Source organism: Pochonia chlamydosporia, chromosome 7 (assembly GCF_001653235.2).
Source record: "Pochonia chlamydosporia 170 chromosome 7, whole genome shotgun sequence".
Lineage (NCBI taxonomy): Eukaryota > Fungi > Ascomycota > Sordariomycetes > Hypocreales > Clavicipitaceae > Pochonia > Pochonia chlamydosporia.
In genome coordinates, this window is record NC_035796.1 from 614,019 (window position 1) to 640,436 (window position 26,418).

Below are 26,418 nucleotides of genomic sequence, written 5' to 3' on the forward strand. Positions count from 1 at the left end.
CGTTGCCGCATCTTACTTTACCTACCTAGGTACCTAGTAGGTACTTAGTCGTCTGAACGGGTCCTCTTTATTTGGAGATGCGGATTCCGGGAATTTGCCTGTACAAACCAGAATCTTTTACGCATGGAGGATCATTGTTCATAATTTATGCTTAATGTTATTATACACTTGGGCAGCACGCGTCGAAAGCGAGCGCGAATAATTTCTAGTGATCTGGGTGCTACTTAGCAAACGGCATAAAACCGTCTGGTGAGAATTCGACCGGTCTATTAAGTTCGCGGCGATGGTACGATTCGGTTCACACTTCACAGAGAATGCTTGGTATTCTCGGTATGCACTCGATGCATTACTAGGCGCCAATCCCTTTCTGCAACAGATTTTGTGAGAGCAAAGGCCGAGCGCGTTGTTATTGGTCAGAACAACGACATGAGACAATGCATTCCATGGATTTCCAGCTCCTGATTCTTGCCCACCTAATCTCCCTTTCATCCATCCTCCAATGCCGTCATATATCATGATATATGTGCACATTTTGCTCTCCACAGACAAGCTCTTCCAACCTCCAGACACATCGAATTCGGAGAAGAGAGTAGCCAAGGGGAACTTGATACTCGTTGACCTTCCCTGGAGCTTACTTGCGATCGACAAACTTGGCAGTTCACAACCAGCCAATCAAGAAGACGATGAATTTTGCCTACTGAGGCAGCTGAACAAAAAGGAGTCCATGACAAGAAGTATGCCAAATAGGGGGTAATGATACAGTACACGAATACTCTCACCATCAATCGGTCTACGGTGAATCAACACCCTGCCACCAAGGGTGAAGCTATCCATCCTCCAAATACTACAGGGTACGTAGTATGCTTGTGGATACTCCGTGATATTCGCCACACGTTTAATTATGTTTCCCAAGCTTCATGATGTGTTTCTTTGTGAGCAAAACTGGTGGTGTCAGTCAGAGTTTGTTCCAACAGTCACACCTAGTTCTTTCCCTGCTTCCGCTTGGGACATCGGAGACAGAATAACGGAGCCAAGTGTCAGCCTTACGCAAAGCACACTCTGCCATCGTTGGAACCAAGTTCCATCCATGTGGCTCCTTCTTCACATGAAGTATCGAGCTATCAGGCTACGGGTTCTTCAACACAGACACACCTGCGATATTTCCTTAATGGCTGACCCTTCATGGCCACGATGGTATTATTTGCTTCCCCATTTGTCTCATGATTGAACAAACCTGGACGCATCCGGCTGTGTCATCAAAAGGAGGTTGGTTGGCCTTGACCGCCTCTCCGTCTCTCACTTTCTCCCGACGATCTAGGCCTGAAATGGTCAGGAACAAGTCTTCGTCCTCCACCGACTACTGCACAAGCTGCATGCGTGCACTGAGCACCAGTAAATAGTTGACCCCACCACTCCCGCTTTCATCCATTCATCCCTGGCCAATATTTATCTGTACATGACGAGAGCGAAAAAAAAAAAAAAACAGACCAGACATTTTGACATCAAGCTCAGGACAAAGCAGGCGCAAAACGGCGACACACCGGAGAGAAACCGAACACAGAAGCCATCACCCAACGAAATTCCAAACATTTTACTCCGTGCAGACCGCCTAGTATTAACTTTAACCACACACCCGTCCCACTCTGTGTTTAGCCACTGGAGTGCAGGGAGTTATCACCACTCACGTTTCCGAGACTTGTAATTGAATACACAGTCCAGGATAAGGTAGCATCAGTGGTAACTGATTGGAAGCTCCTTGACTCATAGCCGAAGTAGCCATGCTTGCTAAAAGCTTCGCTGAGTTCAGCGCTTTCGTCCTGGATATTGGTAAGCATTGTACTTATCACACGTCAATCAAAAACCAAAAGGACAACGTTCCGCAGAATGCACATGGTATGCTGATATTGATGTTAGAGGGGACCGTTTGCCCAATAACATTTGTTCATGATGTCCTGGTAAGCATACTCCTCACCCCCTTTGTTGCTTCCACGCTATCAATCAGTCGCAGCAAAGTGTAGACGCTAAAGCCTCTTACACAATCTCAGTTTCCTTACGCCATAAGAGCGCTTCCTCCATATCTTGATCAGCACTGGGATGATACTGGGTTTGCTCAATACCGCAATGAGTTCCCTGAAGAGTGCCGTAATGACCGTTTGGCGTTGGAGAAACATGTCCGAGACTTGGTGGCTGCCGATATCAAAGCCCCTTACTTAAAGGCTCTTCAAGGTCTTTTGTGGCAGGCTGGCTATGATTCGGGGGAACTAAAGGCTCCTATATTCCTGGACGTGGCTCCCTTCATCATCGCAGCCCATAGTGCTGGGAAAAAGGTTATCATTTACTCTTCTGGATCCGTTCCGGCACAGAAACTCTTTTTTGGTCACACCACCGCTCAACCATCCGATCTGTCGCCATTCATATCCAGCTGGTTTGACACTGTCAATGCAGGCCCCAAAACGGATAAAAACAGTTATGCTACGATTTTATCCACTCATTCGGACATTGAGGCTTCCCGGTGGCTCTTTTTGAGCGACAATCTTAACGAAGTCAAGGCCGCCCTTGCATCGGGGATGTATAGTCTTCCGGTGTCTCGGCCAGGAAATGCACCTTTGTCTCCTGATAGTAACTTATCCAGCATTGCGATTTCTGATTTTTCACCGGGGTCTGAAGCCAAGATCCAAGAGTCTCTAGCTGCGTTAGCAGCAGCCAGGAAAGGTTGATGACAATACTTGTAAAGCATCTGACTAAAGACTAAATTTGAACTTGGGCACTAATCAGGTGTTGATAGCATGGACGGCCACTTAGTAGAATTAATTCAAACGCTGTGGTCCTAAATTAGACGAGATTTCGGTGCCAGAAGCTTCTGCCGTAAAATCCTCCAAGGAGAAAAACCCGCCCAAGTGCGAAAGCCACCAACTCCCCATAACAGTCTCAAATAATCTATCTACGACTTCAAACTCTCCCATTTGGCAAGGACGAACACCGTGTGCACTGCCATGAAATAGCAATCAAAATCACGGCATCTCCACGCTAAGATGTAGAAGCGGCACATGGTTCGCCTCGGCTCAACCTTTTCACGGGAGAAGAATGCATTTAGTCAGCACTCTTGTGGTAAGCTAAAAAAATCACTTCCTACTGAGATTTGGTGTCGGAGCTCGTCAACGTGATAGCAAAATTGTTTCTTGACCGACCTGGATTCACTTCATGCTTCGCAAAGTGAAGTACGGGGGCGGTAACACGGCTTCTCACCCACAGGCTGTAAGCAAGCTTTTGTGTTTTCTTGATACGCTCCAGTGTATATCCCAAAGCTCTCATCAGCGATTCTAGCGTCGAATCGGTGCAATATCGGGAGTTGTCAACGCAACTCCTCGGAAGAACAACAAACAATGATGGAAATAAGCCACTAAAAATCCTCTGGGCAGCACCAGTAGGTTGCTGTAGAAAAGACAGCGTCCGAAGCAGCATTCGGCCACGGCTTTCCGCTTCAGGGACGAAGTTGAGCACTAAACTTAAGGATATAATATCAAATTTCTCGGCTGAACGCTCTGGTAAAGGTCGTTCCATAAAGTCCTGCTTGAGAATCCCCGGCTCTTGGCTGTTCAGGTCTATATGGACCACCTCGAAGTGGCCGCTTGAAGAACACGCATTCCGAGTACTCAAGGACCCAACTTCTAACAAACGGGGTCGTCTTTCAGCTTGTTTGACCATGTCCACTGAAAGCCATTCAAGTAGGACTTTTGAAGTGTCCCCGCCTCGGTCGTTGCTCTGACCTTGAAGGCTGGCTTGTTGGTATCGATTTAAGCCACCGAGGTCAGCTATTGCTGCAGAAATCGCTGCCTCCGTCTCCTTGTCTCCTTGCGAAATGGCCTGCCGCTGTCGTTTTTCCAGCTGATGATGTTTGTTGATGAGATTCCGGCATGCCTTGCGTGACATAGATCGCCTTGCTATCCGCGCAGTGGGTGGCCTACCTGCATGGAGGCTTCTCTGAGGTGGCCGCATTGTATGATATGAAACGTACTGGGGACTCAAAATTGATGAGACCCTCGGACTTGCGCAAAGAGTCTTGTCTCACAGGCCAAGACGAGTTCAAGTTTCCATTCACGCCCTTCCAGAAGAGATGGTCACTGCGCATTCTTCTCTAGGACCAGACATTGTGGTGAATCATAGCGATCAAGTCGTCACACAAACACAGCGAAAGTTGTTCGCATACAGAAACTCTGCACAATGCTAGCCCCACTTGATTCAATCACCAAATGTTGTTGGCCAAGCAAATTGCAAAAACAGACAACGACAGATCTCGTGAGAAGTCCCGTGACGAATTAATTATGGGGCACTTGCTGGAACCCTAATCGAATATTCACCCACACTAAGCTAAAAATCTTGGTCGTCGTCGAACTTTGGACAGCTTCCATTACACACTCCGACAATTGCTGAAATCCACCACACCGTGTGACACCAAATCGACGCAATGGCTGCTGGCAAAGAAGGAAAGAAAGGTACGGGTTGAATAGGATCTGGCGCCGCAATGCAACGAACGACGATGAAATCATTCTGTTCTTTATTCGTTCTGGGTATCATGCAACAGCAGATTTTGCGAGTTCTTACCAAGAGCGATTGCTGATGCATTTTTCTTTATAGCCGCTCCTAAAGGCTCCAAGCAAGCCAACGCTGCTGCCAAGGCTGCTTTGAAGGGCGTAAGTTCATATTATTACTGTACATGCCCGATATCTGCCTAGACTAACCAATAAATGTTGTTCAGACTCATGCCCATAAGCAGCGAAAGGTCCGCACGAGCACCTCGTTCCATCAACCCAAGACTCTGGTCCTCTCGCGAGCTCCCAAGTACCCTCGCAAGTCGATCCCTCATCAACCCCGCCTGGATGAGCACAAGATCGTCATTCACCCTCTCAACACTGAGAGCGCCATGAAGAAGATGGAGGAGAATAATACCCTCGTCTTCATCGTCGATGTAAAGGCCAACAAGGCCCAGATCAAGCTTGCCCTCAAGAAGCTATATGATATCGACACCGTCAAGATTAACACTCTTATCCGGTACGCTAGGTCTCCTGTCTTGAGAACAAAAGTAGACCAACTGACACAGTTCATCTAGACCTGATGGTTCCAAGAAGGCTTATGCTCGCCTGACTCCTGATGTCGACGCTTTGGACATTGCTGCTAACAAGCTGTCCTTGGTGTAACATGGTGGCACCCGCTTTATTTTTGGTTTTTTATGGTATTGGTCTGGTCAGGCATGCACATCGGGGACATTGGAAGCGGCGCATCAAAATCATGTCATTTAGAGCTAAGAAAATAATGATGAACCCAAAACCTGGCTGTTCATGATCACCAAACCGTAGAATCCAGTTGCCGGACACGGTAGTCACCTCACGATTGAAGCCTCAAGCCCGGTCCATACTTAAGTGACGCCGAGTATGTAGACAACTTAGAATAAAGCGGTAATATGATGACTTATCGTACAAAGTTCTCTTTGACGCCGAGTGTTGTTCTCCACAGGCCCATATCCGCTTCAGTTTTAACCTATTCTCGACCAGCCCGATGCGCTTAGGATGACCGCATGTTGTTCAGGTGCTTCATGGTGAGGAAGTTCATGTCGAGGAATCGATCGACGCAGTTTGCCAGGCATCCTTCCTCTGTTCGATCAAGTTTGGCGTTCTTAATGTTACCGGTGACACATTTCTTCCAACAAATTTGTGTCAGGCTGTGTGTTTCTGTAAATCACCAGGTAAGTCTGTGTACGACCGGATGGCTATCGACGGCAAAGTTGACACAGCGAATGGCAAGCAAAATTGGCACTGGTACGTGAATGTCTTTGCAAAGTCATGGTATTGACAGGTTAGTCCCCGGCCAGCAACCACAGACAAGCTGCGGTGGTGGCTGGGTGACTGTTGGAGACTGACTTACGGGACTGTATTTGCGAGCGCTGTTGCTCGTTGGCCAGGAACTGTCGCAATTCGGCCTTGTCCTTGTCATTGAGTTTTTCGATGTCGAGATTCTCGACACCCGTCTGAGCGGCGTTCATGCTGGCGCAGTTAAATTCGATTATCGAGTTGGCGTTGTTTGATCTGGTCTTGCCAAGGGTGAGGGAAGTTTCAACCAAAATTCTTATCGTAGTGGAAACTCATGAGAGTGTGGGGCCGTTGTGCTCTGTCAACGCCAATTAGATGCAGTGCTGGTGGCATTTGGCCTATTTTCTCATACAGCTGCCACGATGTGGGGAGCAGGACCAAACACGAATGGTGGCATGATGGCCCATGGGCCGTCCGCCTCGAAGGAGAAATTATATCACGACTGCAAACCACATAAATTGTCGCATTTTAATCGACCCGCGCGTCCTCCGTAGAGACCGGGCATGTAGTGTAAGGATAGTGACACACGTGCTGGCAAAGCAGTCAATGTCAATACAGGGTAGCCATATGGAGTCGACGAGGACCAAGAGGCATGAGTTGGGCGGACGGAGTAGTAAGTAATATATCATTACTCGAGAACTAAGGTAGAATGTATCCAATTATCGAGCCAACACATGAATATCCTACTGCAGGTGGCCAGAGGACCGGCCATCATAACAAACGTGATATCCGCGCTCAAAGCACTTCAACGAAGGACGGCAAGTTGATGCAGATCCCTCCGCAACAAACCGACACCGAGAACAACCTATGGATCAAAAGGTATCCGCCAAGCCCACACACCTCGACATTACAGGTACCGCTTCCAGCGAGCCCACCCCAGAATCAGAGAGCAAACGAATACCATTGTCGCAATTATCCCGAAGAAGGCTGCAAGACTCCCGGTACCTTCGAATGGTACGGTAACATTCATCCCAAACACACCACTGATTAAATTGAGTGGTACCAGAACAGACGCAAGAAACGTTATTTTGCTTAAGACCCTGTTTGTATCTGTCCCCTGGGAAATGCTGTTAATAGAGAGAGTGGCGAGGTAGTTGCTGTGCGCCCTGGAGAGCATCTTCTCGAAGTGACCAAGGTTCGTTGCCATCGTAACTACGTGATCCTGAATATCGCCCAAATACATACCAATGTCCATGTGCGGTGTGACCTGATAGTTTTCATTACATCGCTTAGTGAAACCGCGCAAAACGTCGGCCTTGCCACCAAGAAGACGCATCAAAGCCATGCAATTTTTGCGAACGCGTCCAATTGAACGAAGAAACGAACTTGAGTCGTCCTGGCGCATGATAAAGACTTCATCTTCGATAGCATCCGCTTCTAGCTCTATTGTACGAATAGCTGGAGCGAAAGAATCAACAATGTTGTCGCTGTTTATTTACCCAGTTAGCCACAATTGACGTTGTTAACCAATCTTTCCAAGAGGGGATGCCTACATCAATGCATAACATATCCAGTCGCTGCTGAGAGACACGTACTCCTTCAAGGCTGTAATTCTTTTCCGAACTTGAGATGCATGCGAATTAGGTGCAAAGCTAAAGCTGAGTGTGCCTTCGCGGAATACCAATACGTAGATGTTGAAAGGTTCGTACTCAATACCATCGGGTTCTTCAACGACATTGAATGAGCGAAAACAGGCAAAGTAGTACGAGGGGAAGAGCTCGATCTTTTCTCTAGCCTCTTGGGTGATGATGTCTTCAATGGTAAGGGGATGGACTCCGAATGCCTTGCAAATTCCCTGTACTTCTTCCTTGGCTGCTCTGTTGACGTTGAGCCACCAAACCCCATCTGCTTCGTCTTTGGGAAGCTCGAAGAGCCCACGGATATCCTCTCCAGGCAGCACAAGATCGCCCATTTCCGCGGCGTGGATTGTTGACTCCCACGCCGATGAGAAAAAGCTGAAACGGTTGCTATCAACAGCTTGCGGAGCTGGCTTTGCATTGACTTCAGCTGGCCGTTTTTCCTGAAATGAATCATCTGAAGGCATGTCGAGAATGTCCCCATCTATGGTAGCTAGCTGGCTCCGGTGACTAGCCACAGACTCAGTCCGCAAGTCTTCGAACGCGGGAGGGGCTAGCTGCCGACTTTCCACTTGAGTAGCTCGTTCGGTGTTGATGAAATTTTCCAGGTAGTCGAAGTCAATTCGAAGTTCATGGTTCCTGTGACTATCTTGTAATGGAAAGCACACATCTTCCTCAGCGGCTTTATCTGTCAAAAGACTGCATGCATCCTTCTCTATGGTTTGAGCCCTACTTCGATGGCTGCGGCGGCTAGATATGGACATGGCCCGTCCATGCGGTTCCTCATGTTCGCATTTTGGCTCCGAGAAAGACATTTCCCTTTCACGACGGCGGGCCTGCGCAAATGCTTTGACAGAATTAGGGGGAGATATTGATCTGCCTTCATTTGCTGTCTCAACCGTAAGTCGACGGCCGTGTCGAGTTGTCTGCGGAACCTCAAGGCCGTCCTCGTCTATGATAGCCTCCTCGAAATCTCGTACTCTGATATCTGGGGTCCGAGGTGCCGTCTCTGTATCCACTTGGCGAGAGCCGTACAGAGAGTCAAAAGTCCCGCGGCGTGGTCGCTCTGGGCGCTGAGACGCGCTCGATTCATGACGATGGTCGTCCAGCTCAGGGACCGGTGTATCATACCCTGTGTCTGGGATCATTCCGTCCTGGTCTGACATATTATAGAATCAGAACCGCTTCCTGTATAAACCACGTTGAATGGAGATGGTCAGGTATGTCTCGGTCGAAGTCTCAACAAAGTCCTAGAAAAGTCGATAGATGAAGCCACGATCAAGGAGAGTTGATCATATTTGATGCGTCAGGCCGGCAACCGTTGCCTAAGCAATTGACGATGTCGGCGCGCTTCAACCCGGCGCAGCAGATGCGCGCCGAGTGATGGTATGGTAGCAAAACTGTAGCTATCCACCAGTCTGATTTCCAAGAGAATATGGTAGTGGATTATATGTTCGCACGCAGATAATGGGTGATGACGAGGAAACCCAGTTATGGAGGTTTCTTGCTGACTCCGCTATAGACCCAGCAGCCAGGCCCGAGAAGCGAAGGGCGTAATGTGACTGTAATGGCGAGTTGAGCCAACTTGAAGGTTTGTATGAGGAGACGAGAGAGTTGGATAGCCGTGGCGTGGTTGCTTCCCACGAACAGTTTTAGAGTCTTCGAAATATTTGCCGCACAACAAGTGGTGGCGGGAGACTCCACACTTGAGGAGAAAGCTCGAGCTCGATAATCGATGACGATGATTGTAGTCGTGAACAGAGCAGTGCAGCTTGCAGTAAGCTTTATATACTGAAGGGAAGAAAAGGTCAAAGATCGAGCTATACAGACGAGCAGTGTAAGATGCCAGCGCGAAGCTAAGAATTGAAGGAAAAACTAAATTCAGAGTTAGAGCCACCATGGAAAATTTACACTTCCCACTCTTTGCTGGGGGCCGTCGCTGTCCACATGTATCGGCGCCACTTTCTCTCCGTCGTTGCCCCCGCCTGATTACCCGCGGTGTCTGTTCCGGCCAAGGTCACACAGGTGCCAGGCTGCATTCAATTGACTCGACCTCTCCTGACTTGTAAAGTTCCTTAAGGGATTGCAGGGTCGGCCTGGTGTGTCGGTGGCTGACAGCCATGCACAGCCACAGACCTAATACCACCTACATGCGGTAAGTGCCTACCTACTATAGGTACCTAGGGAGGTACCTAAGGTATTCAATGTTCCAACGTGGTCATTCCTCCTACTTTGCGACATCCTCCCACAAACCACATGACAAGTATCTACTTCAGAAGACCTTCCCGCTCGACACGTTTCGACCCTAACAGCTGTGCTAGACGGCCCAATATTTGATTCCTTGGGTTTACTACCCAGCCTCTGCATCTTCACCATAACATAGCCAGCTGGCCATTCCTCCAGCAACAGTGACCCTCTGCACACCATAACGACAGCTGCAACAGGTAGCACACCAAACCAAGCTGGTGCTGACACGGCAAGATGGCAGAGGAAATATTGGACCAAGTTCGGGATGCCGTGGAAGGACAGATTGTATGGCACCTTATTTGCACATACCTCTCGCTTTGCCCAGCCACACACATGCCGCATTCGATGCTCTCTAACGGTTGACCGAACAGGACTTTGACGGCCAGAGACGTGCTGAAGGCTACGCTACCCTGCTTTTAGCTCTCTCTGCGGTACGATATGCCCTTTCACTTGACAATTCCAACTTGCTAACACACCGTGCCTTTAGCTCGTGGCCTTCAATATTGGGTATCAGTATCAGGACATTCAGAGGGCCATGTATATTGGGTTAGGGGGAACTGCATTGACGTTTATTCTTGTTGTACCACCTTGGCCATTTTACAAGACAAATCCCGTTAAATGGCTACCAGCTGGGGCTGGGTGGCAGTAAAGCTGGCGAGTTCGATGAGGTACAATCTAGGCAAGATAGGGAACGGACCACCAGGACTGAAAACATAATAAGGAATCTGCCAGAAGATGACAAGTCTATACTTTTTTGGTGGTGAATCTTGGCTCCATGTGTTGGTACTCTCCCCGTATTCGTCCTTTCCGTTGCTCCTCCACCTCATCGACCATATTTCTGGAATTCCCAGTCGCGATTATCCAGGGGGCAGACCGATCTGGCTTTGAGCCAACGGGAGATGCAGTGGAAGTGGAAGGCGTGCTGCGATCATGTTAGGCATGTGTCCCATTTTAACATGATTTCCTGGGCTCTTACATTGCAGATCCCCCACGCTACCGTGCATTCTTCACTAGTAGCTGATGCTTGGTTTGCTTGACACTCTATGCCTACGATAACAGATAGTCAGGTAAAGGCATTTTTCAACGACGGGATGAAGGGTGTTAAGAGGGACATACATAAATCCATGATGTGGTTGCGGCAGATGGCACAGTTATCAACAACAATATCCCAAGCCCAGAGTGCGACAGCATTCCACTAACAAAAAAAGTAGTTAGCACGATCCAAGTCTTTACATGACAGTGTGGTATAGTAGCACACATTATAATGCAGAACCTTACCTTCTTGACTTCGAACTTTTTCTTGCCTTCAGAGCCTTTCCCATTTGCAACATCTACCTTCTTGGAGGCGGAAGGCGCATCGCTCATTTCAACATCAGCCATGCTGAGCTCCGCGGCCTTGCTATGCTGGTATTTGGGCAAGATCTGAGGATGACGCTAAACTGCTCTGCGAGGTCAAACTCCAGGCTAAAGCTATCCGTAAGTAGTAACTATGATCAGATTAGCCGCATGCCACCTGATCTTCGACTTCACACCACGGCAGAAACATCGAGGACAATGTGAGGAAGTTGGGTGAATGGGCAGTCAAACCTTGATAAGCTGTGAAGGACACAAACTTGGGCAACGGTAAGATTTCAGAAGCCTTGCTGCTTCTTAAATCGCAGGTTAGTAGTAGAAACAGCGGCAGGTGGGCGCTCGCTGTGAAAGATGCCAAAACGTGATGCTCTGATCCGGCGCTGCCTGGTGGGTGGTGAGTGATGTGCACCTTTACGAATCAAAGATCAGATAGGCTCTGCTGAGGAGGTGTGGTTTATTAGTGGTTACTCCTCCCGTGCCAGCACTGGAAATGGAGTCGAGTCGCCCCACCAGGCCAAAGCTCCCGTGCCAAGGGAGGTATATCGGTATCGTAGCAAGAAAAAAGGTAAGTACTTCTAGAGCGCAAACAGCCTAAAGAGCTACCAGCTTACCCAGCTACATGGTTAGTGGGTACATATTCAGGCTGTGGCAAGACGATCTGGACAGAGCCTTAGAATGCAATGCCACATCCATCCGTCTTTGATGATTCAGTAGGGCCTTTTGTTGCTGCACACCAAATAACGTGCCGTTTGACATAAAGGCTTAGGCTGCTCTGGAAATGTGAATATCAGGTCCAGACCCGCTCTGTGAGCTCCAGCCTACTGCGCTCAGATTTTGCTGTTTGTTTGGGCTGATCCCAACTCATTTCATATGCTCCCGGCACTGAGGTCATTGCGGGCCTCCAGCTACTTGCTTGCCCTGTTCAGTGGTGGCTGATGTCTGGGTACCATTGACTGGCAGGAGACTCCATATCCCATGCACTGTTTCTGCAGTCTAGGTACCTACCTAGGTAGGTACTCAGTGCTTTCAAGGTACCAGACAATTATTACCTCGTACTAGGTACCTAGGTACCTAGATGCCCACGCCCTGGGTAGACTCGGGCACCAGGCCAGACTTGCTGCCAACGGTGGGTGCTCCAGTGGTCAGGGCGGATGCTTACAGGCTTAGTGTTGGGTCGTTCAAGTCTGGTGCGCTGGAGCAGGTAGGGGGGTTAAGGCTGACATCTGGAGAATGGGACTGCAAACATTGAAGTCAACCTGACTGGAACATGAAGTCAGTCCTCCCTTCAGATGCTTGCCGCCCCATGAAGAGTCAGCAGACCAGACCTCAACCTTCCAATACCCTCCCAAACCAAACATAGCTCAACCAGTTCAAGTGCCTTGCCGTCTGCCACCACAAAGCTCCCAGGGCTCGCTTGCAAATGGCATAGAGGCACCAAACTTTTCCCCTCACCCTCTCTCATATTGCCCTTGGTGACACAAGCTTGCAGGCTGGGATTGAAACGGACTTACTAGCACTTTAGCCGCAGACGAAACTTCGACCATCTCACCACATATTGGCATTGTGCCTTGATCGCGATGAGCGAAACGCCGTCACAACAAAGGACGACACCTGCTCGTCGAAAATATGGCCGGCAGAGCACCAAGTCGGCTGGTCAGAAAGCATATGCCTCGGAGAATGACGTCGCTGCACTGGAAAACACGCGACTGCTTGCGCCGAAGACGCCAAACAAGGCAGCCGAAGCTGCGAATCCAGCTACCGACTTCTACCCATCACAGGTCTCGAACAGCAAAAATAAAACCAAGAACAAGACGAGATCGAAAAATGTTCCAACCTCTCCTGACTCCGCGCAACACGGCCGTCAAACACCTCCGCAGCGCCCTGGTTCGATTAAGTCCAGTGGCCTCAGTACCGCATTTGCAGGTGCCACTTTCCATGCATCTCCCGCGCCGTCTGCCCTGCCCATCCCAAGCTTCCTGTCCAAGTCATCCAGCGACTCGCCTGTTGGTCTGGACAAGAGCATCCTCCAAGAGCCATCGCCGCCTGCAACGGAGGTAGAGATACCCACGCCCTTTCGGCCATCATCAGCACCAAAGACGAATGAATCGCCACTAGACTTCATGTTCCGTGCACACAGGCAGGAAAAGGAGCGATATTTCCAAGAAACCACCCAAGTTCGCAATTCAGAAGCTCGCGAGTCGCCGCAAACTTCACCTTGGGGCGACATGAGAGGAGCGCCAAAACCTTCCAGCCTACCTCTTCCCAGACAAACCCATTTCCGGCAACAAGCAGCTGGTATAGATGCCTCGGAATTGGATGGCACACCAGGCAGACCACTTGGCCCAGCATTCTCTACCCCTTATCAGGAACGGATCAAAGCCGCGCGCTCTACCTCAAACAACAACACCCCTCGCGACTCTGGACAGACGACTGGCACTGGATCCTCGACCGAGCCTCAAATAGCAGACCCGACAGATGCACTCAAAAAGTTCCTTTTTGGACATAAGAACCCTGCTAACAGTGGTACCTTTCCAACGACCACAGACTCCAAATCTCTGCCCAATCCCGGTTCCAGCGTAAACACTACCTTGCCGACGGGAACACAGACAGTGGTAAACTCTACACGCCATAATCAAATCGAAGAGATGGAAAATGATCTTCGACGAATTTTGAAGTTAGACATGGCCTCGAGGCCGGCATCCGGAGACCGAACCTATTCCCCAAGATGATGGGGCCATTATGAACCGACTTGATTATCCAGAATCTACATAATTGATGACGAAATGCAGGGTCTACCGCAACTTTTGGCGCGATTTGGGCCCGAGCTTGTGTTCTTGTTCTTCTTCTCTCGGACGAACTGGGGCTGTGCAACCCTTTCCAGCTCACATGAGTATTCCACATCGTGTTCTCTATAATTCGGACGTGCCTATATAAGGAACCCATGGGCCTGGTGACAAGACATGCGGCCTTGTTCAGGTATTTTTGAACCTGAGATTTCTCCCTTTGGCCAACTGTTCCATGGTCAGCATTTACGAATGATGTTCTTTATGTTACACAAACTATTTGGCTCGGTTGGACAACACTCGTCGTCGTGAGAAGGCGCAAGGCTTTGACATGGCGACATAAGTACATTTTATGCCTCAACTAGGCATTTAGATGATATCTAGGTAGTGATAAATCACTCAACCTTCTTGATGAGACCAATTGACTTGCGTAATTTGGCGCACAATCCTAGCACTATTTATCGTCTGCTGGTATACCCTGTTCAGTTTTAATTTTGAAGAGGCTTTAAAACATTGACTGCTTGGAGAGCGTTGAGACCTTTCCATAGTATGAGATGAACTCCATTTTTACTAGTAATGGGAATAACAGCAGAAGTCCTGAGGCAGATCCTAGTAATGAACGAATCGTTGACAATTTTTAAGACAGCCCTGAGATTGTAGCTCTTCACACCGATATGAAACTTGAGGGAAAATGCTAATAAGAGTCCGCTAATGGTCTTGTCAATGAGAACTAACAGGCATGGGACATATAAAGCATGTTCAACAACCGTATCCCCGATCGAGAAATGGCCATTGCAAGGCCGACTCGTGACGACTGTGGTGCAGAAGTAAAATTGCCTGGTCCGGAAATACCCAACACCAACCAGCCTTATGACGTGAAATGTAGCCTATTTATCACGCCGCTTCCGTTTGCTTTCCTCCCTTGAAAATAGTAGCCCATGCGACATGAAGAGATACTTGGCGAAGAAACTAGTCGCAAAGTTATCAAACCTGGGATAGTCGGCACCAAGACGATATGCCGCCGCAATTCCACTTACGCATGCTAGCTCATGCATATTCTGTCATTTCCCCCTAAGTCAGTCTTCTGCTAAAGCAGAGTTCCCAAGTATCTGAGATGGGTAGACACTCTAAACAGATGTGAACGAGGCAAGGTTACTTACAACAAGGGTCCATGACCCAGCAAAAAGGGTCTTGTTTTTGCCATTGAGGAACATCATTCCTGGAACAACGCGCAAGTAATGTTGCCACCTGTGGCCAAGCTGATGCCAACTATTCCGTTTAATGATTCTGGACTCGTCAATTTCGTGGATCGTCCACAGACTCTGGTGATTCTCGTCGAGAAAGATCGTCTGATACACAGGCTCTGAACCACCCTGTCCACGTCGACCCTCCACGAGCTGATGCTGATAATTGCTGCAGTTGAATGACATTTCGATAAGACGAGGATTTCGCTTGTAGGAGTATGTAAAATACATGGGTCGAAATCCTTCCGATTCTCCTTCTGCTCCATTCGCAAGCACAACTTGTTGCCTTTGGGTTTCGCTCTTCGGTTTAGCACATAGCTCGTCGCGAAACTCCGTCTCGTAGTGCTTTTTGAAGTAATCTTTGTCGCTGTGTGTGACAGTCACATCATCATAAAACGCCGCTCCTCCCAAAACGAGCCTTTCGCGCCAGGACGACATTTCGCCCAATATCTTAAGGCTTTCGTCCGCCAACGTGCAGAGAACTAGCTCATCAAAATCTTCGTTTGTAACAGTACCATTTACGCAGTCCTTAATACGGAGCTTTACCCCGGTTTTGGATCTGGACAATACTGAGCACACTTCGGTGTGCAAGCGAAAGTTCACACCTCGTGTTTTGAGAGAGTCGCCCCAGCTTTGGTAGCATCTCCCCAGGTTATCAAATGTGTACATGGTCGGCAAATTAGGGAGCAACGTGGCGCTATCGTAGTCCCAGAGCTTCATGTTTGGGTCATCAAAAAGACGCTCAACAATGCCACACGGTACATTCGCGGTTTGATTCCCGGTTCCTAGGAATAGGGCAATGAGAGGGTAAACCATTTTGTCGCCAAAGCCTCTGCTGAAGAAGAACAGTCGCAGCATGATTGATATAGGGACAAGTCCTAGTATTGGGAGAGTCCACTTGATGACTCGCAGAAACAGTCCAAATCGTTTGATGTCAGACGCATATCGCTGCACCAGTGTGCTAGGAAATACGTTTGTCCAGAATTCGTCATGTCCCTTGCCAAACGATACTTGCAGCTGTACCTCTTTGGGCGGAAATCCTTGCTCGTTGAAAAAGTTGAATGTGTGCTTGAATATCTTGATTGCAGCCATTATGTCAGCTCTGTCAAGTATTCCGATGTGCCTGACTGGAAGCATACCCTTGATCCTCCCTGGACACCATTGTTCATCCAGCTTGCACCATATCTTGCCTCTTCAAGGGATATTGAGCCAGCTTGACCACCTAGGATGTCGTTTCTCTCAAGAAGTGTTACTTTAAATCTATCCGGATGATTGGCTAACGTTGCCGCGCAGGCCTGTACCCCCTCTTGTCAACAGCGCTTTAAAAATTTGAAGAGCAAAGAGAAACACCATTCGACTGCACCTGGGTGGCCATCTGGCTTGGAGAAGAAGAAGAAGAAGAAAGGAGGCGAAGAGCTTACCATGCCAGCCGCGCCGCCCCCGACGATTGCGACATGCCGCCGCGATTTGTTTGGAGGCACAGTCATAGTAGCCTCAAGTACCTCGCAAACTATCGCTGTGTAGGTACGGGCGAGGGTTCTCCAGAGCACCGCCTTGGTATTTTTAAGGAGGCAATTTTAGAATACTGGGTGCTTGCGTGTACCAATATATGGGGTGTTGACAGTTGTTCATAGGCGGGAATCTCTATAATATTTGAACTCAAGTCCTGGCCAACTGAATGGTTTCATGCCTAGTACGGACTACCAGTAGGACCTGTCTGCGGTTCGCAATCCGATAGTCACCCTTTCTCATCTCCCATTTTGTTTTGGGCTAAATTGCCTTCATCTCGGTCGATGTAGGTCTCATCTTGTGCGTCATTGATCTGCCCCCGCGATCTGCCGGAGTAGTTTTATTTAGTGGCACTAACCACATGCATGCATTTGGTCTGGTGAGTTGTTTCACCACAACACCGCCGCCATCCATTGTAACCCAGCACTCCCTCCTACAACGCGCGTCTCCTGGCATCTCGTCTAGGATCGAAGGCAACTGAGCGCTACTCGATTGGCAAGTGTATTACCGGTGTGTCTGAATGACCTTGTTCCGTAATTGTAACTGCAACATTGTTATCTTCTCGAATCCATCGCCGTGCGAGTTAGTTTGGAGGTATTGCCGCGGTTTCGATGTGTGTATGTATGCTGGTGCTTGATACACATTAGTGAGCAAGGGACGTGCCAAATTGGGTTCATGTTCTATGCATACAAGCGACCTGGAAGACCACATATGTATCCTTACAGATATTTTTTGCCAGGTCTGGACTATGCCCGGAAGAACGTGAGGTGGCATGCAAATCTCCCAACTCCCAACGAAAGCTCTCCCGCCCAGCACTTCACTCACGTGAGCACGCGTTGATCTCGCATCCAGCCAGGCAACACTCAGCGCAGATGCAGTCCTGCAAACCAACCACGACCTGGCTAACCAACTTTTTCTCGCATCTTCGACCAAACCTACCAAGCCCTTCTCCGACATTGGTTCTCATTCAAATAAGGGATACTTAAAATTTGCTTTTTGACCTTTCTAAAGCGGCTGTCAGTTCCCAGCGTCCGACCAATGTGTCAACACGAAGACTCGGACGAGGAGCAACTGAGATATGCTATTGCTCTATCACTCCAAGACGAGATGGTGAGAGAAGATGGGCCAATATTGCAACACTCTGGTATACCACAGACCAATTCGCCATCCTTTTGTCTCAGTTCACTTGATAGGAAGAAGATGGAGGAGGAGCGACTTGCGAGAGCTTCCTCGAAGCGACCTTGGTCAGTGAGTGCAGACGATGACATCGTGGAAATACCCGCCCCAAAGCGTCGACTACCAACAGAAATAGTTCACATGGCAGATAAGGCCACAGTGCCTTTTCCGAGAGGCGTAGTCAAGCGAACGTGGGTTCGCGGATATGAGAGATCGGTGGACGACATTAAGATAGAAGAAGTGCTTCAAAAGGACAAACTTTTGCTTGCCCTGTTTTCTTCATTTCAATGGGATGAGCCCTGGCTGCTGTCAAAAGTCGATATTTTACGCACCAAGGTGTTGTTGGCGGCTTTTGCACCAAATGAGTCTCAGGTAAGCCACTAGGAACAACTAATTAGCTTATTCTGCCGAACCATATTATGGCGAAATTGACACATTTGATAGAAAGAGGAAATGCGCAAAAATGCTCCCAAGAACATTAAGTTCTGCTTTCCACCCATGTACGGCCCCGGGTCCATGCATTCCAAGCTTCAGATCCTCAAGTTTCCGAACTACCTTCGAATTGTTATCCCTTCAGGGAACTTAGTTCCACATGATTGGGGCGAAACAGGCGTCATGGAGAATGTATGTGTTTCGCCCAGCTCATCGTAATACCGTCGTGTGAACGCTAATCTCGCCACAGATGGTATTTCTGATTGACCTGCCTCTCATCGATGTTAAGCAGAACCCTCCCCTGGCATCTCGCTTCTTGACTCATCTGCGATACTACCTCCAAGCCATGGGAGTTGAGAGTGGGATGATCGACAGTCTGTCGAAATACGACTTTTCGGGGACTGAGGACGTCGGTTTTGTATATTCTATGTTCGTTTTGAAGAGAATCGCCATGAGACGGTGGAATAGCTAACAGCCAGAGCCCAGACCTGGAAGTCACAGGGGCGACTCGTTTTTTCGTGTCGGTTCGTTCATAACTTCATTCGAGCGATAAGCACGTATTTACTAACTCGTTTCAAGGATATTCTGGCTTAGGTGCTACTATATCGGCTCTTGGTTTAGACACGCCCGGTCCACTCGAGATCGATATAGCTGTGGGTGAACACTATGCACCCAGAGTGGGTGTCATATTCTAATTATTACCACAGTGTGCCTCCTTGGGCTCTATTAAATATGATCTGGTTCAGGCAATATATCGCGCCTGTAAGGGTACGCTCTGTCGCAGCATATTACCAAAGGAGCACCTCTGTCTGCCTGTGACAGTTTCTAACAGGTGGCAGGACACGACGGAAAGAAAAGACAAGAATCAAAGCAAGCTGGACCCAGCCGAAGCCACCGGCCTGATTTTTCCGAACTCGAGCATTGTTTTCGAATTTATTTCCCGAGTCATGAGACCGTCACAAGAAGTCGTGGCGGAAAAGATGCAAGTAGACTTTTCTTCGACAAGGTGAAAGTTGACTAACCGTTGGATTCCTGGGCCAGGCGGCGGGAACCATTTGTTTACAAGAAAAGTGGTGGCGTGCTTCGACATTTCCAACCAAATTAATGCGCGACTGTGTCAATACACGCAATGGTTTGCTAATGCACAGTAAACTCATTCTAGTGAGACGGGCCAATATCAACGAAGGCGCCGCGAACAAGAGTGTTGCATGGGCATACATCGGCAGTGCTAACTTGTCCGAGAGCGCTTGGTATGTTGCTGTCATAATCTAAGACCCATAAATCACGTCTCAACAATCCTTCGTCCCTTTGCTCCCAGACAGTTGAAGTGCGACTGTTGACTGCAAAGAAAGAAAATGAACTTTGTGGTAACACCTTTGATAGGGGCCGCGTGGTGAAAGACAGGACTTCAGGCGACGAAAAAATGATGTGTCGCAACTGGGAGTGCGGAGTTGTCATGCCTGTTCGTGTCTCGAGGCAAGGGCCAGTTGACATAAACATTTTCCAGGGCACGGTACCGATCCCTATGCAAGTACCAGGACGACCGTATTTGCAAGACGAGCATCCCTGGTTCTTTCACAAACATTTTGGAGGGACATGAGAACCGTCTGTCTGAGGCGGCATGTCCGAGACGGACTGTGGATCCCATCCCTTGTGCAGGGTTACTTTCAGCAGAGCATGCATTAAAACTGGCTGCTCCAAGACTTTACGATATGGAGATTGCCGACGGCGACTGGATTGGGACCCCCGCTGTGGCGTCTGAAGTGGACAAGGGTTTTGTTCCAATCATGGCAGAACGCGAAACAGAATGCAAATGGAGCAGCTTGCCTAGGGTTCGCATGCTAACGGTCCGCAAGCGTCGGGCCTGACCAGAAACCAGAATGCCCTCGCTCCAAAGGGCGGGTGCTAAGGATGTATGTAAATAACGTGCTCTCTGCTATCTGTCAAACATCACAGGAAGTGAAAAAGAAAAGAATCAAGAATTTGGTCAATTGTGTATAAGCCACCAGGTAATGCCAATATGCGTTCAATGTTGATCTAGTCTTGACCACAACAGCAGGTTCATGATTCGACAATGTTACAACCAGAGCGTGGTTTGCGGCAAGTTCATACCAAGTCTACGCAATGATGACAAGCTTGTTCACTGATGTGCTCGCAAAATAGATCAAAATCACTTGAGGTGTGCGAACTAGAGTAGAGTTGCTGCCAACAAGGCCGCCAATTGACTTACCAGTTAAAAGCCAAGAGAGGTCAGAGTCATCTCAGTCTTGCAAGGCAGGTACGGAGTACACTATAATACTAACACCAGACAAATGTATTTGAAAGAGGCAAGCCCTGAGAGAAGCATTGTCTGGTGTGAGGTGTCTCCATGTCGATCTGCTGTTCAAGAAGGTGATGAGTGGGAAATCGTACGAGAGCTAATCGACAAGCCCGCATCCTCGGCGCCACTGCCTCGACTACTGCCAGGTGAGAAATGACCGACCAGTAAGATGATCCAACAAAACAAAACATTGAAGGGTGAGTACTGCCCAGGACAGGCCCACTGCCGTGTCGCATACCACTGGACTTGGGTCTAGCCATGCGTACTCCTAGGTACTTCCTTAAGTAAGAAGGTGTACTCCGTACCCTCAAGCGGTCTTGGATTCAACCTCAAGTCGGCAGACAATCGCGGAGAAGCAGGCTATAGATTGTGGCTTCTGGATCTCTTTTTCTCGTAGAATGGGCTGGTGTCCCAGTTTGACCCAGGCTGGTGAAGGCGGGGATATGAGCAGGAAGTCGAGCGAGGAAGGGTCAAGTAAGTTGGTTCCAGAAACTGGGACAAGCACAGGAATGTGGCGCCGTATTCAGAAGTAGGCAGATGGAGCTCGTTGACGGTCCGTTAAACTTTGTTGTTTCCAGACACATGTACCTTGCGGTCAACCTTTGGAAACAATCTTGTGGAGTAACAGCTCCAAATCTCGACCGCTTCGGTCAATTGCAAGGCAGACGCAAAGGCGGAGCGTTGAGCTGGTCTGGAGACATGGGGTTAATCTAACCCAGCGCAACTATTGAGGGGTTGAGCCTTGCACAAACGGCTGGTCAAAGGACGCTGGAGGGCAAGTCGTCTAGTAAACCGAGTTGTGCCAAGCCATTCTCTGTCGAGGCTAATTTCTTGATACCCACACAGGAAAACAATCATCCATTCGCTTGATGGCAGCAGCTGCCCTGGGTGATTTGCATGCTTTCTTCGGTTCTACAAGTGAGAGCCCACGGTTTCTTTGGTGCCAGACCTAAAGAATATCACGATCCGTGATACTCATGTCCTGAAACCCGGCGCACATCCCTCGGCCGTGCCATGTGGCTGATCCATTGGCAGGTCAAGTAAATAAGGGCATGGATGACTACAGGGCCTCTTCTGTTATGTCTACGCTCAATGAATTGCCCTGAATAGACAACCCAGATCCCGATGGAGGCACGGTACTTGCAATGTCCACATACACAAAACCATGATATCTAAGGACCTCTTTCTTAATTACAGGCCTTGCCGACCAACGGAGACCAGATCTGCTTCAGACTCGACCACCATGCCAGATGCCCTTGCAATTAGGTGACTATGAACGAGACCGACGAAATTCTGGCCCAGAAAGTCCGCCTGTGCGGCTAATGATGGTAGATATATTTGCTAGCAGTTCCATGTTCCAAAATAGCTAATTGATTTCCTTCAAGTTATCACCTCGAGGGTCTTTTACTGGAGGGGGCTATTTGGACACGTCGTAGCTATCGAGACTTTCGAAGCAAACAAAAAACGCCCAGAGTTCCAAGTATTGCGTTCGGATCATCGGAGCAAGGGAGAAATATTGCCGGAATATAGAGTCCTGCCATAAATGCATAGTCTTCAGTGTCTCTCTTCTTTATAAGCAAACCAACGATGTAAGACAATATTTGGGTAAGGGTTAACTCTTACCTAAATACTATGAGTTGTCTGAATTAGAGGTGGCTATTCGAGAAGATAGTTAGCTCTGAGATCAAAGAAGCGAGTTCTCGTCCGCATGACAGGGCAAATGGGATTGTTAGTGGACAGTGTGTTTGATTGGGCAAGGCATTGGCAGATTCAGCTGGGTTGGTTTCCAGGATTCAGGGGTTTCGATGTACGCTAACAACGTGTGTGAACCAGGATTCGCATGACCCCTGGCATCATTGTGGCAATATCGAGCTCCCGCTTCCCAGTTCCATTTTCCACATTAGGGATATCAAGGTAGATTAGGACTGACAAGATTCTTGGAGACTAGCCTCTATCTGCCACAACATGAACCCGTGTGCAGCAAAATGAAGCCATGAAGTCGTGAAGTCGTGAACATAACATTTCTTGTCACATTTCTGGTAAACAAGACAGGGACCGTGACATAATTGCATTCATGGATCAGCAATCAGGTACACTCCAAACAGCTCTCCAGCTGATAATTGGCTAGTCCTAGTCAAAATAAACCCCTCAACGTGCAAAAAGCTCCGGTAGCGTTCTGCTGCTTGTTCCAAAGGTGCATTACTTCGGCGATGCGTTGTGCCAAGCTCGTATTATGTGGTGTGGATTACGTGACCACTTCAAGCAGTTCATTACTGTTTGGCATGGGTAATTTCTTTCAGACATAACATATTGCCCATACCCAAGACTCCCGGGACTTTGGTATGAACGGGCGTGTTTCATGCGGAAATAAGGTCTAGATACATCCTGTCAGCAAGTTCCCGAGGCTGGATCTGCGAGTCGAATATATGAAGCTTCACCCGAGATGGGACGCTAAGAAATAAACCAAACTCCGTAACAATATCCCCATCCAGTCAAGACGTTGCAAGTTTCTCGCCATAGTCAAAGGAAACTATAATCAACTCAACGCTCAGCAATGTACATCATTTCCGCTGTCGATAGATGTGGCACGGTATCTCTGCACTTGGAAAATTTGAAAATGTGTTTGTTCATGTTGTCAGTCCGGGCTTGTTGCTAATGGGACCATGCGCCATTATACCGCCATCTACGCGCTTCAGCTAAAACTGATTGTTTCATGGCAGATTAACGCTTCGATGGACATATCCCACTCACGCCAGGGAGGGTTGCCACCAACGCGGATGCTGTGGAAAGGCTCATCGTCTGTTCGTTTCTTGGGCTACTTGTTGACTATACACGGTGACACTCTGCAGGCTCATGGCTACCTAGTACCTTATTAGAGCACCTTGGACCAGACTACCCACCTAGGTAAGTAGTTAAGGTTGAAGACAAACACGGCTCAGCAAGTGCTCCCGTTAACTGCCACGTGCCATGAACAGTACATGTACAGCCAGAGTTCGCACCACCAAAGCTAAGTATGTACTTACTTGAGTACAGGCACTAGGACTTTGAGCAGATACCCAGGTGGTAGTTTGTGACGCCTGGTGACTCAAAAGCCGACTGTAAGTGGGTCGGGGAACATGACTTTGAGTGGCGGCCCAAGTTTGTCATGCATGATCGATGTCGGTTCCTGCGTGGATGCGTGACTGTGGAAACCTTGGGTGTTGGGGGCTGTAAACGATCCAATTGGACCCGCATGCTTGCCCGGGACCCCCAAGTCAATTGGATGGTGTGTGTGCCTTGCATGCATAATACATACCTAGGTACATACATTCTCCGCGCACACATACATAAGTGCACAAACCCATTGACATGAGACCGGATTGGCTCAGATAATGCAGCAGCCTGAAGAAGGCCTGGCGATAGATATGCTATCGGGGGCCGACAAGACACGAACATGTATGGAGGAAATTACAATACAAGCTACCGGGGTCCGGACGCGGCCATTCCGAACGAGCAGTGCCTTGATGGAATTGAAATCTAGAATCTCGATCCGATCTCAGATCTCTCAATTTCTGGTAATGCCAACCTAGTACCTACCTAGGTAGGTAGGTAGATACTTGACGGGGGGAAAGAGCACGGTGATCTGTGCTTGGGGGGCCAGAGAGCCGGAAATACCTGTAAGACATGACCCTACTTAGATGGACCTTTCTCAAATGCCAGTTGGGTCTTGACCAGACTAGACCTCCACATCTGCTTGCTCCAATGTTGCGTGCTTAGGTACACGGGTAAGGCTTGAAGCCTGAGAGATAGATGTAGCGACAGGCCTGTGCCCAAGACATGACTGGCGGTGCAAAGAGTCCACACACAAAACCCGATCAAAAATCTATGTTTCAATTTGCTTGACATCTTGACAGGACCATCTGGCTTACTGTACCATAGTAGCGGGTCAGCATGGAGGCACTTGGTGGTGATGCCTGTTGCACAATCGGGCTGGAGTCACTCTATTTGTCTCGATGTCGCCGTTTGGAGCCAAAATGCCTGGATCAACTATATTTCAGGAAATGCAGCGTTGTAAAGTCTCTCACACCGGCACCGGCCCTTGCATCACAGGGCTCGTCCACGTGCACAACGTAAACTATAATTATTTGAATTTGACATCCATTATTTAAAGATTTCCCCCCTATTAGGCTTCCGGCCCGCTCGCTTTTTGAGTCTACGGAGGAAGGCGAGACTTGCTGGAGCGTTAGAAAAACAGCTTGACTGCTAGGAACAAACTTTCAAGTGTCAGGTAAGAGGAGAGATCTAGTCCTAGTGCTATATATCTGATGATAATATACATGTAAAGAGAAGTCAAGTACACTTATACCAAATGGTGACTAACATTGGCGCAACTTTCCAGCTTCCCAGACCTTATTTATTGTTTGCATTCTAAAGTGGTTTCACCCGTGACATGCAATGATGCATGGGATGGGACTTGTTGTTGTGTGTCCTTTGACCACCCTAGGGCTCTCTCTCTCTCTCCCCCTCTCTCTTTAAAAAAAAAAATTCTCTTCCTCCCCTTCACTTCCCCCGTCTCGCTTTCTGGTCCTTTCCCTTCTGTTTCTAGCTGCGACGCAAACCAAGAATCATCAAGCCCCAACTGCATCGTCATATGGGCAGCCATGACTTTAGCCCACCAGACTAAGCTCGACGCAACATGGACCGTTTGTCTCGTACATTGACATGGAACATCTGGACGCCTCACGCCACACAGGCCCCAGGCCCCAGAACTCTTGAGTGCTCTTCCTCTGCAAGCTTCTTGGCTGGTCGACCCACATGGAAGAGGGGTGGTTGTCCGCGTCCGGCCGGCTACCGAGGAACCGCCATTAACCAGGTAATCTCGAGACAAGCTACGGAGTAAGGTCCCAGTCTGTTTGCAATTGACGATCTGGGCAGATGTGGACGAGGGGACGCTGACAGGGCTTAGGTGTCGGCGATGTTGCAATGTGTTGATAGCGCCGTTTGTACTCCCTCATAGAAAGATTTGCATTGTTAGCCCAGGTTGATGGTCTCTTGCAACCAGAATGGTCAACAGACCAGTCAACTGGTAGGATAAGAGATGGGATGGGGGAGGCAAAGGCTTGGAGAGCAAGACGTCTAGACCGACCGATTACCACGCGGCACAACACCAGGGCGATCAATCCAGCGCCAAAGGACCGTAATTACCCACCATCATTCTCCTCATGAGCTCCCGCTTTAAGTTGTGGGAGGAGGATGCAATGAGTCGATGAATTGATGTTGGCCTCTCGGGCTCTTCTGCTGCTCATTCTCCACTTCCAGTGCCACATTCTGAAGCCGCCTCCAATAAAACCTGCCCATCAATCGTGTGCAGAAATGTGCTAAGCCTCGATGTGCAGCTGTTTTGCGCCCTCAGCTGTGAATCAGTCCAGACACTCCAGTCGTTGATGCCCCAGTTCTTGGGGCCAGCGACATCCCATGTCTGGACTTCAATGTTGCCCTTTGCTACGTCGACACTGGATCGTCCAGCTAGCATCGACCCGCCTTGCCCCTCGTCGCTCAAGCCACCAGACCCATATGTAGTCTTTCAATTCTGGTTACCGGCCAGAGTACGGAGAACATGTCTGAGCCAAACACTCACTGCTCATGCCTCCATGGAATCTCATTTTGAGCCAAATAATGTATGATGGCGCTAATTCTAAACGAACCTCACTGATTACCCTGCAAAAAAACCTCTCTTGACAAGTAGATGGAACTTAGGCTTGTGGCACGATCAAATTCTGGTACCTCATTTTATATGGGAGAGGTACTGGTTGGGTGAGTGCTTTCAACTTAAAAATATCTGATTGGACAAACAGCGAAGGGACGCCGTCCTCAGCACCTAGCCTCCACCACAGTTCAATTTCAATCATTGATCCCGATACCAGAAGCATCATG

At 48.8% G+C, this 26,418-nt stretch overlaps 10 protein-coding genes across 10 annotated transcripts; 5 read left to right on the forward strand and 5 right to left on the reverse strand.

The window, feature by feature from the left end:
- Positions 1-901: 901 nt before the first annotated feature.
- VFPPC_16637 (hypothetical protein) lies at positions 902-1,228 on the forward strand (the record flags this gene model as incomplete). Its single annotated transcript, XM_018294390.1, has 1 exon — positions 902-1,228. The coding sequence occupies one exon, from the start codon at positions 902-904 to the stop codon at positions 1,226-1,228; it is 327 nt and encodes a 108-aa protein (XP_018139994.1).
- A 550-nt stretch (positions 1,229-1,778) lies between these two features.
- On the forward strand, positions 1,779-2,717 carry VFPPC_07072 (enolase-phosphatase; the record flags this gene model as incomplete). The annotated part of the gene is made up of 3 exons (XM_018285993.1): positions 1,779-1,827; positions 1,915-1,955; positions 2,046-2,717. 3 exons carry the CDS (start codon positions 1,779-1,781, stop codon positions 2,715-2,717), a joined length of 762 nt encoding a protein of 253 aa, XP_018139993.1.
- Positions 2,718-3,129: 412 nt separating this feature from the next.
- VFPPC_07073 (nucleolus protein) lies at positions 3,130-3,996 on the reverse strand (the record flags this gene model as incomplete). Its single annotated transcript, XM_018285994.1, has 1 exon — positions 3,130-3,996. The coding sequence occupies one exon, from the start codon at positions 3,994-3,996 to the stop codon at positions 3,130-3,132; it is 867 nt and encodes a 288-aa protein (XP_018139992.1).
- A 469-nt stretch (positions 3,997-4,465) lies between these two features.
- Positions 4,466-5,195, forward strand: VFPPC_16636 (60S ribosomal protein L23; the record flags this gene model as incomplete). Its single annotated transcript, XM_018294389.1, has 4 exons — positions 4,466-4,493; positions 4,636-4,691; positions 4,757-5,049; positions 5,108-5,195. The coding sequence occupies 4 exons, from the start codon at positions 4,466-4,468 to the stop codon at positions 5,193-5,195; spliced, it is 465 nt and encodes a 154-aa protein (XP_018139991.1).
- Positions 5,196-5,559: 364 nt separating this feature from the next.
- On the reverse strand, positions 5,560-6,037 carry VFPPC_16635 (Zn-finger protein; the record flags this gene model as incomplete). The annotated part of the gene is made up of 2 exons (XM_018294388.1): positions 5,560-5,726; positions 5,920-6,037. 2 exons carry the CDS (start codon positions 6,035-6,037, stop codon positions 5,560-5,562), a joined length of 285 nt encoding a protein of 94 aa, XP_018139990.1.
- Positions 6,038-6,711: 674 nt separating this feature from the next.
- On the reverse strand, positions 6,712-8,607 carry VFPPC_07074 (magnesium transporter ALR1; the record flags this gene model as incomplete). The annotated part of the gene is made up of 2 exons (XM_018285995.1): positions 6,712-7,291; positions 7,358-8,607. The coding sequence occupies 2 exons, from the start codon at positions 8,605-8,607 to the stop codon at positions 6,712-6,714; spliced, it is 1,830 nt and encodes a 609-aa protein (XP_018139989.1).
- Positions 8,608-10,511: 1,904 nt separating this feature from the next.
- VFPPC_14152 (zinc finger domain-containing protein) lies at positions 10,512-11,068 on the reverse strand (the record flags this gene model as incomplete). The annotated part of the gene is made up of 4 exons (XM_018291922.1): positions 10,512-10,610; positions 10,665-10,735; positions 10,805-10,883; positions 10,967-11,068. The coding sequence occupies 4 exons, from the start codon at positions 11,066-11,068 to the stop codon at positions 10,512-10,514; spliced, it is 351 nt and encodes a 116-aa protein (XP_018139988.1).
- Positions 11,069-12,618: 1,550 nt separating this feature from the next.
- VFPPC_07075 (proteophosphoglycan 5) lies at positions 12,619-13,770 on the forward strand (the record flags this gene model as incomplete). The annotated part of the gene is made up of 1 exon (XM_018285996.1): positions 12,619-13,770. The coding sequence occupies one exon, from the start codon at positions 12,619-12,621 to the stop codon at positions 13,768-13,770; it is 1,152 nt and encodes a 383-aa protein (XP_018139987.1).
- A 941-nt stretch (positions 13,771-14,711) lies between these two features.
- Positions 14,712-16,160, reverse strand: VFPPC_14153 (flavin-containing amine oxidasedehydrogenase; the record flags this gene model as incomplete). The annotated part of the gene is made up of 2 exons (XM_018291923.1): positions 14,712-14,882; positions 14,985-16,160. The coding sequence occupies 2 exons, from the start codon at positions 16,158-16,160 to the stop codon at positions 14,712-14,714; spliced, it is 1,347 nt and encodes a 448-aa protein (XP_018139986.1).
- A 1,455-nt stretch (positions 16,161-17,615) lies between these two features.
- Positions 17,616-19,195, forward strand: VFPPC_14154 (ubiquitin interaction domain-containing protein; the record flags this gene model as incomplete). Its single annotated transcript, XM_018291924.1, has 6 exons — positions 17,616-18,125; positions 18,198-18,377; positions 18,436-18,614; positions 18,672-18,709; positions 18,765-18,862; positions 19,025-19,195. The coding sequence occupies 6 exons, from the start codon at positions 17,616-17,618 to the stop codon at positions 19,193-19,195; spliced, it is 1,176 nt and encodes a 391-aa protein (XP_018139985.1).
- Positions 19,196-26,418: the final 7,223 nt, after the last annotated feature.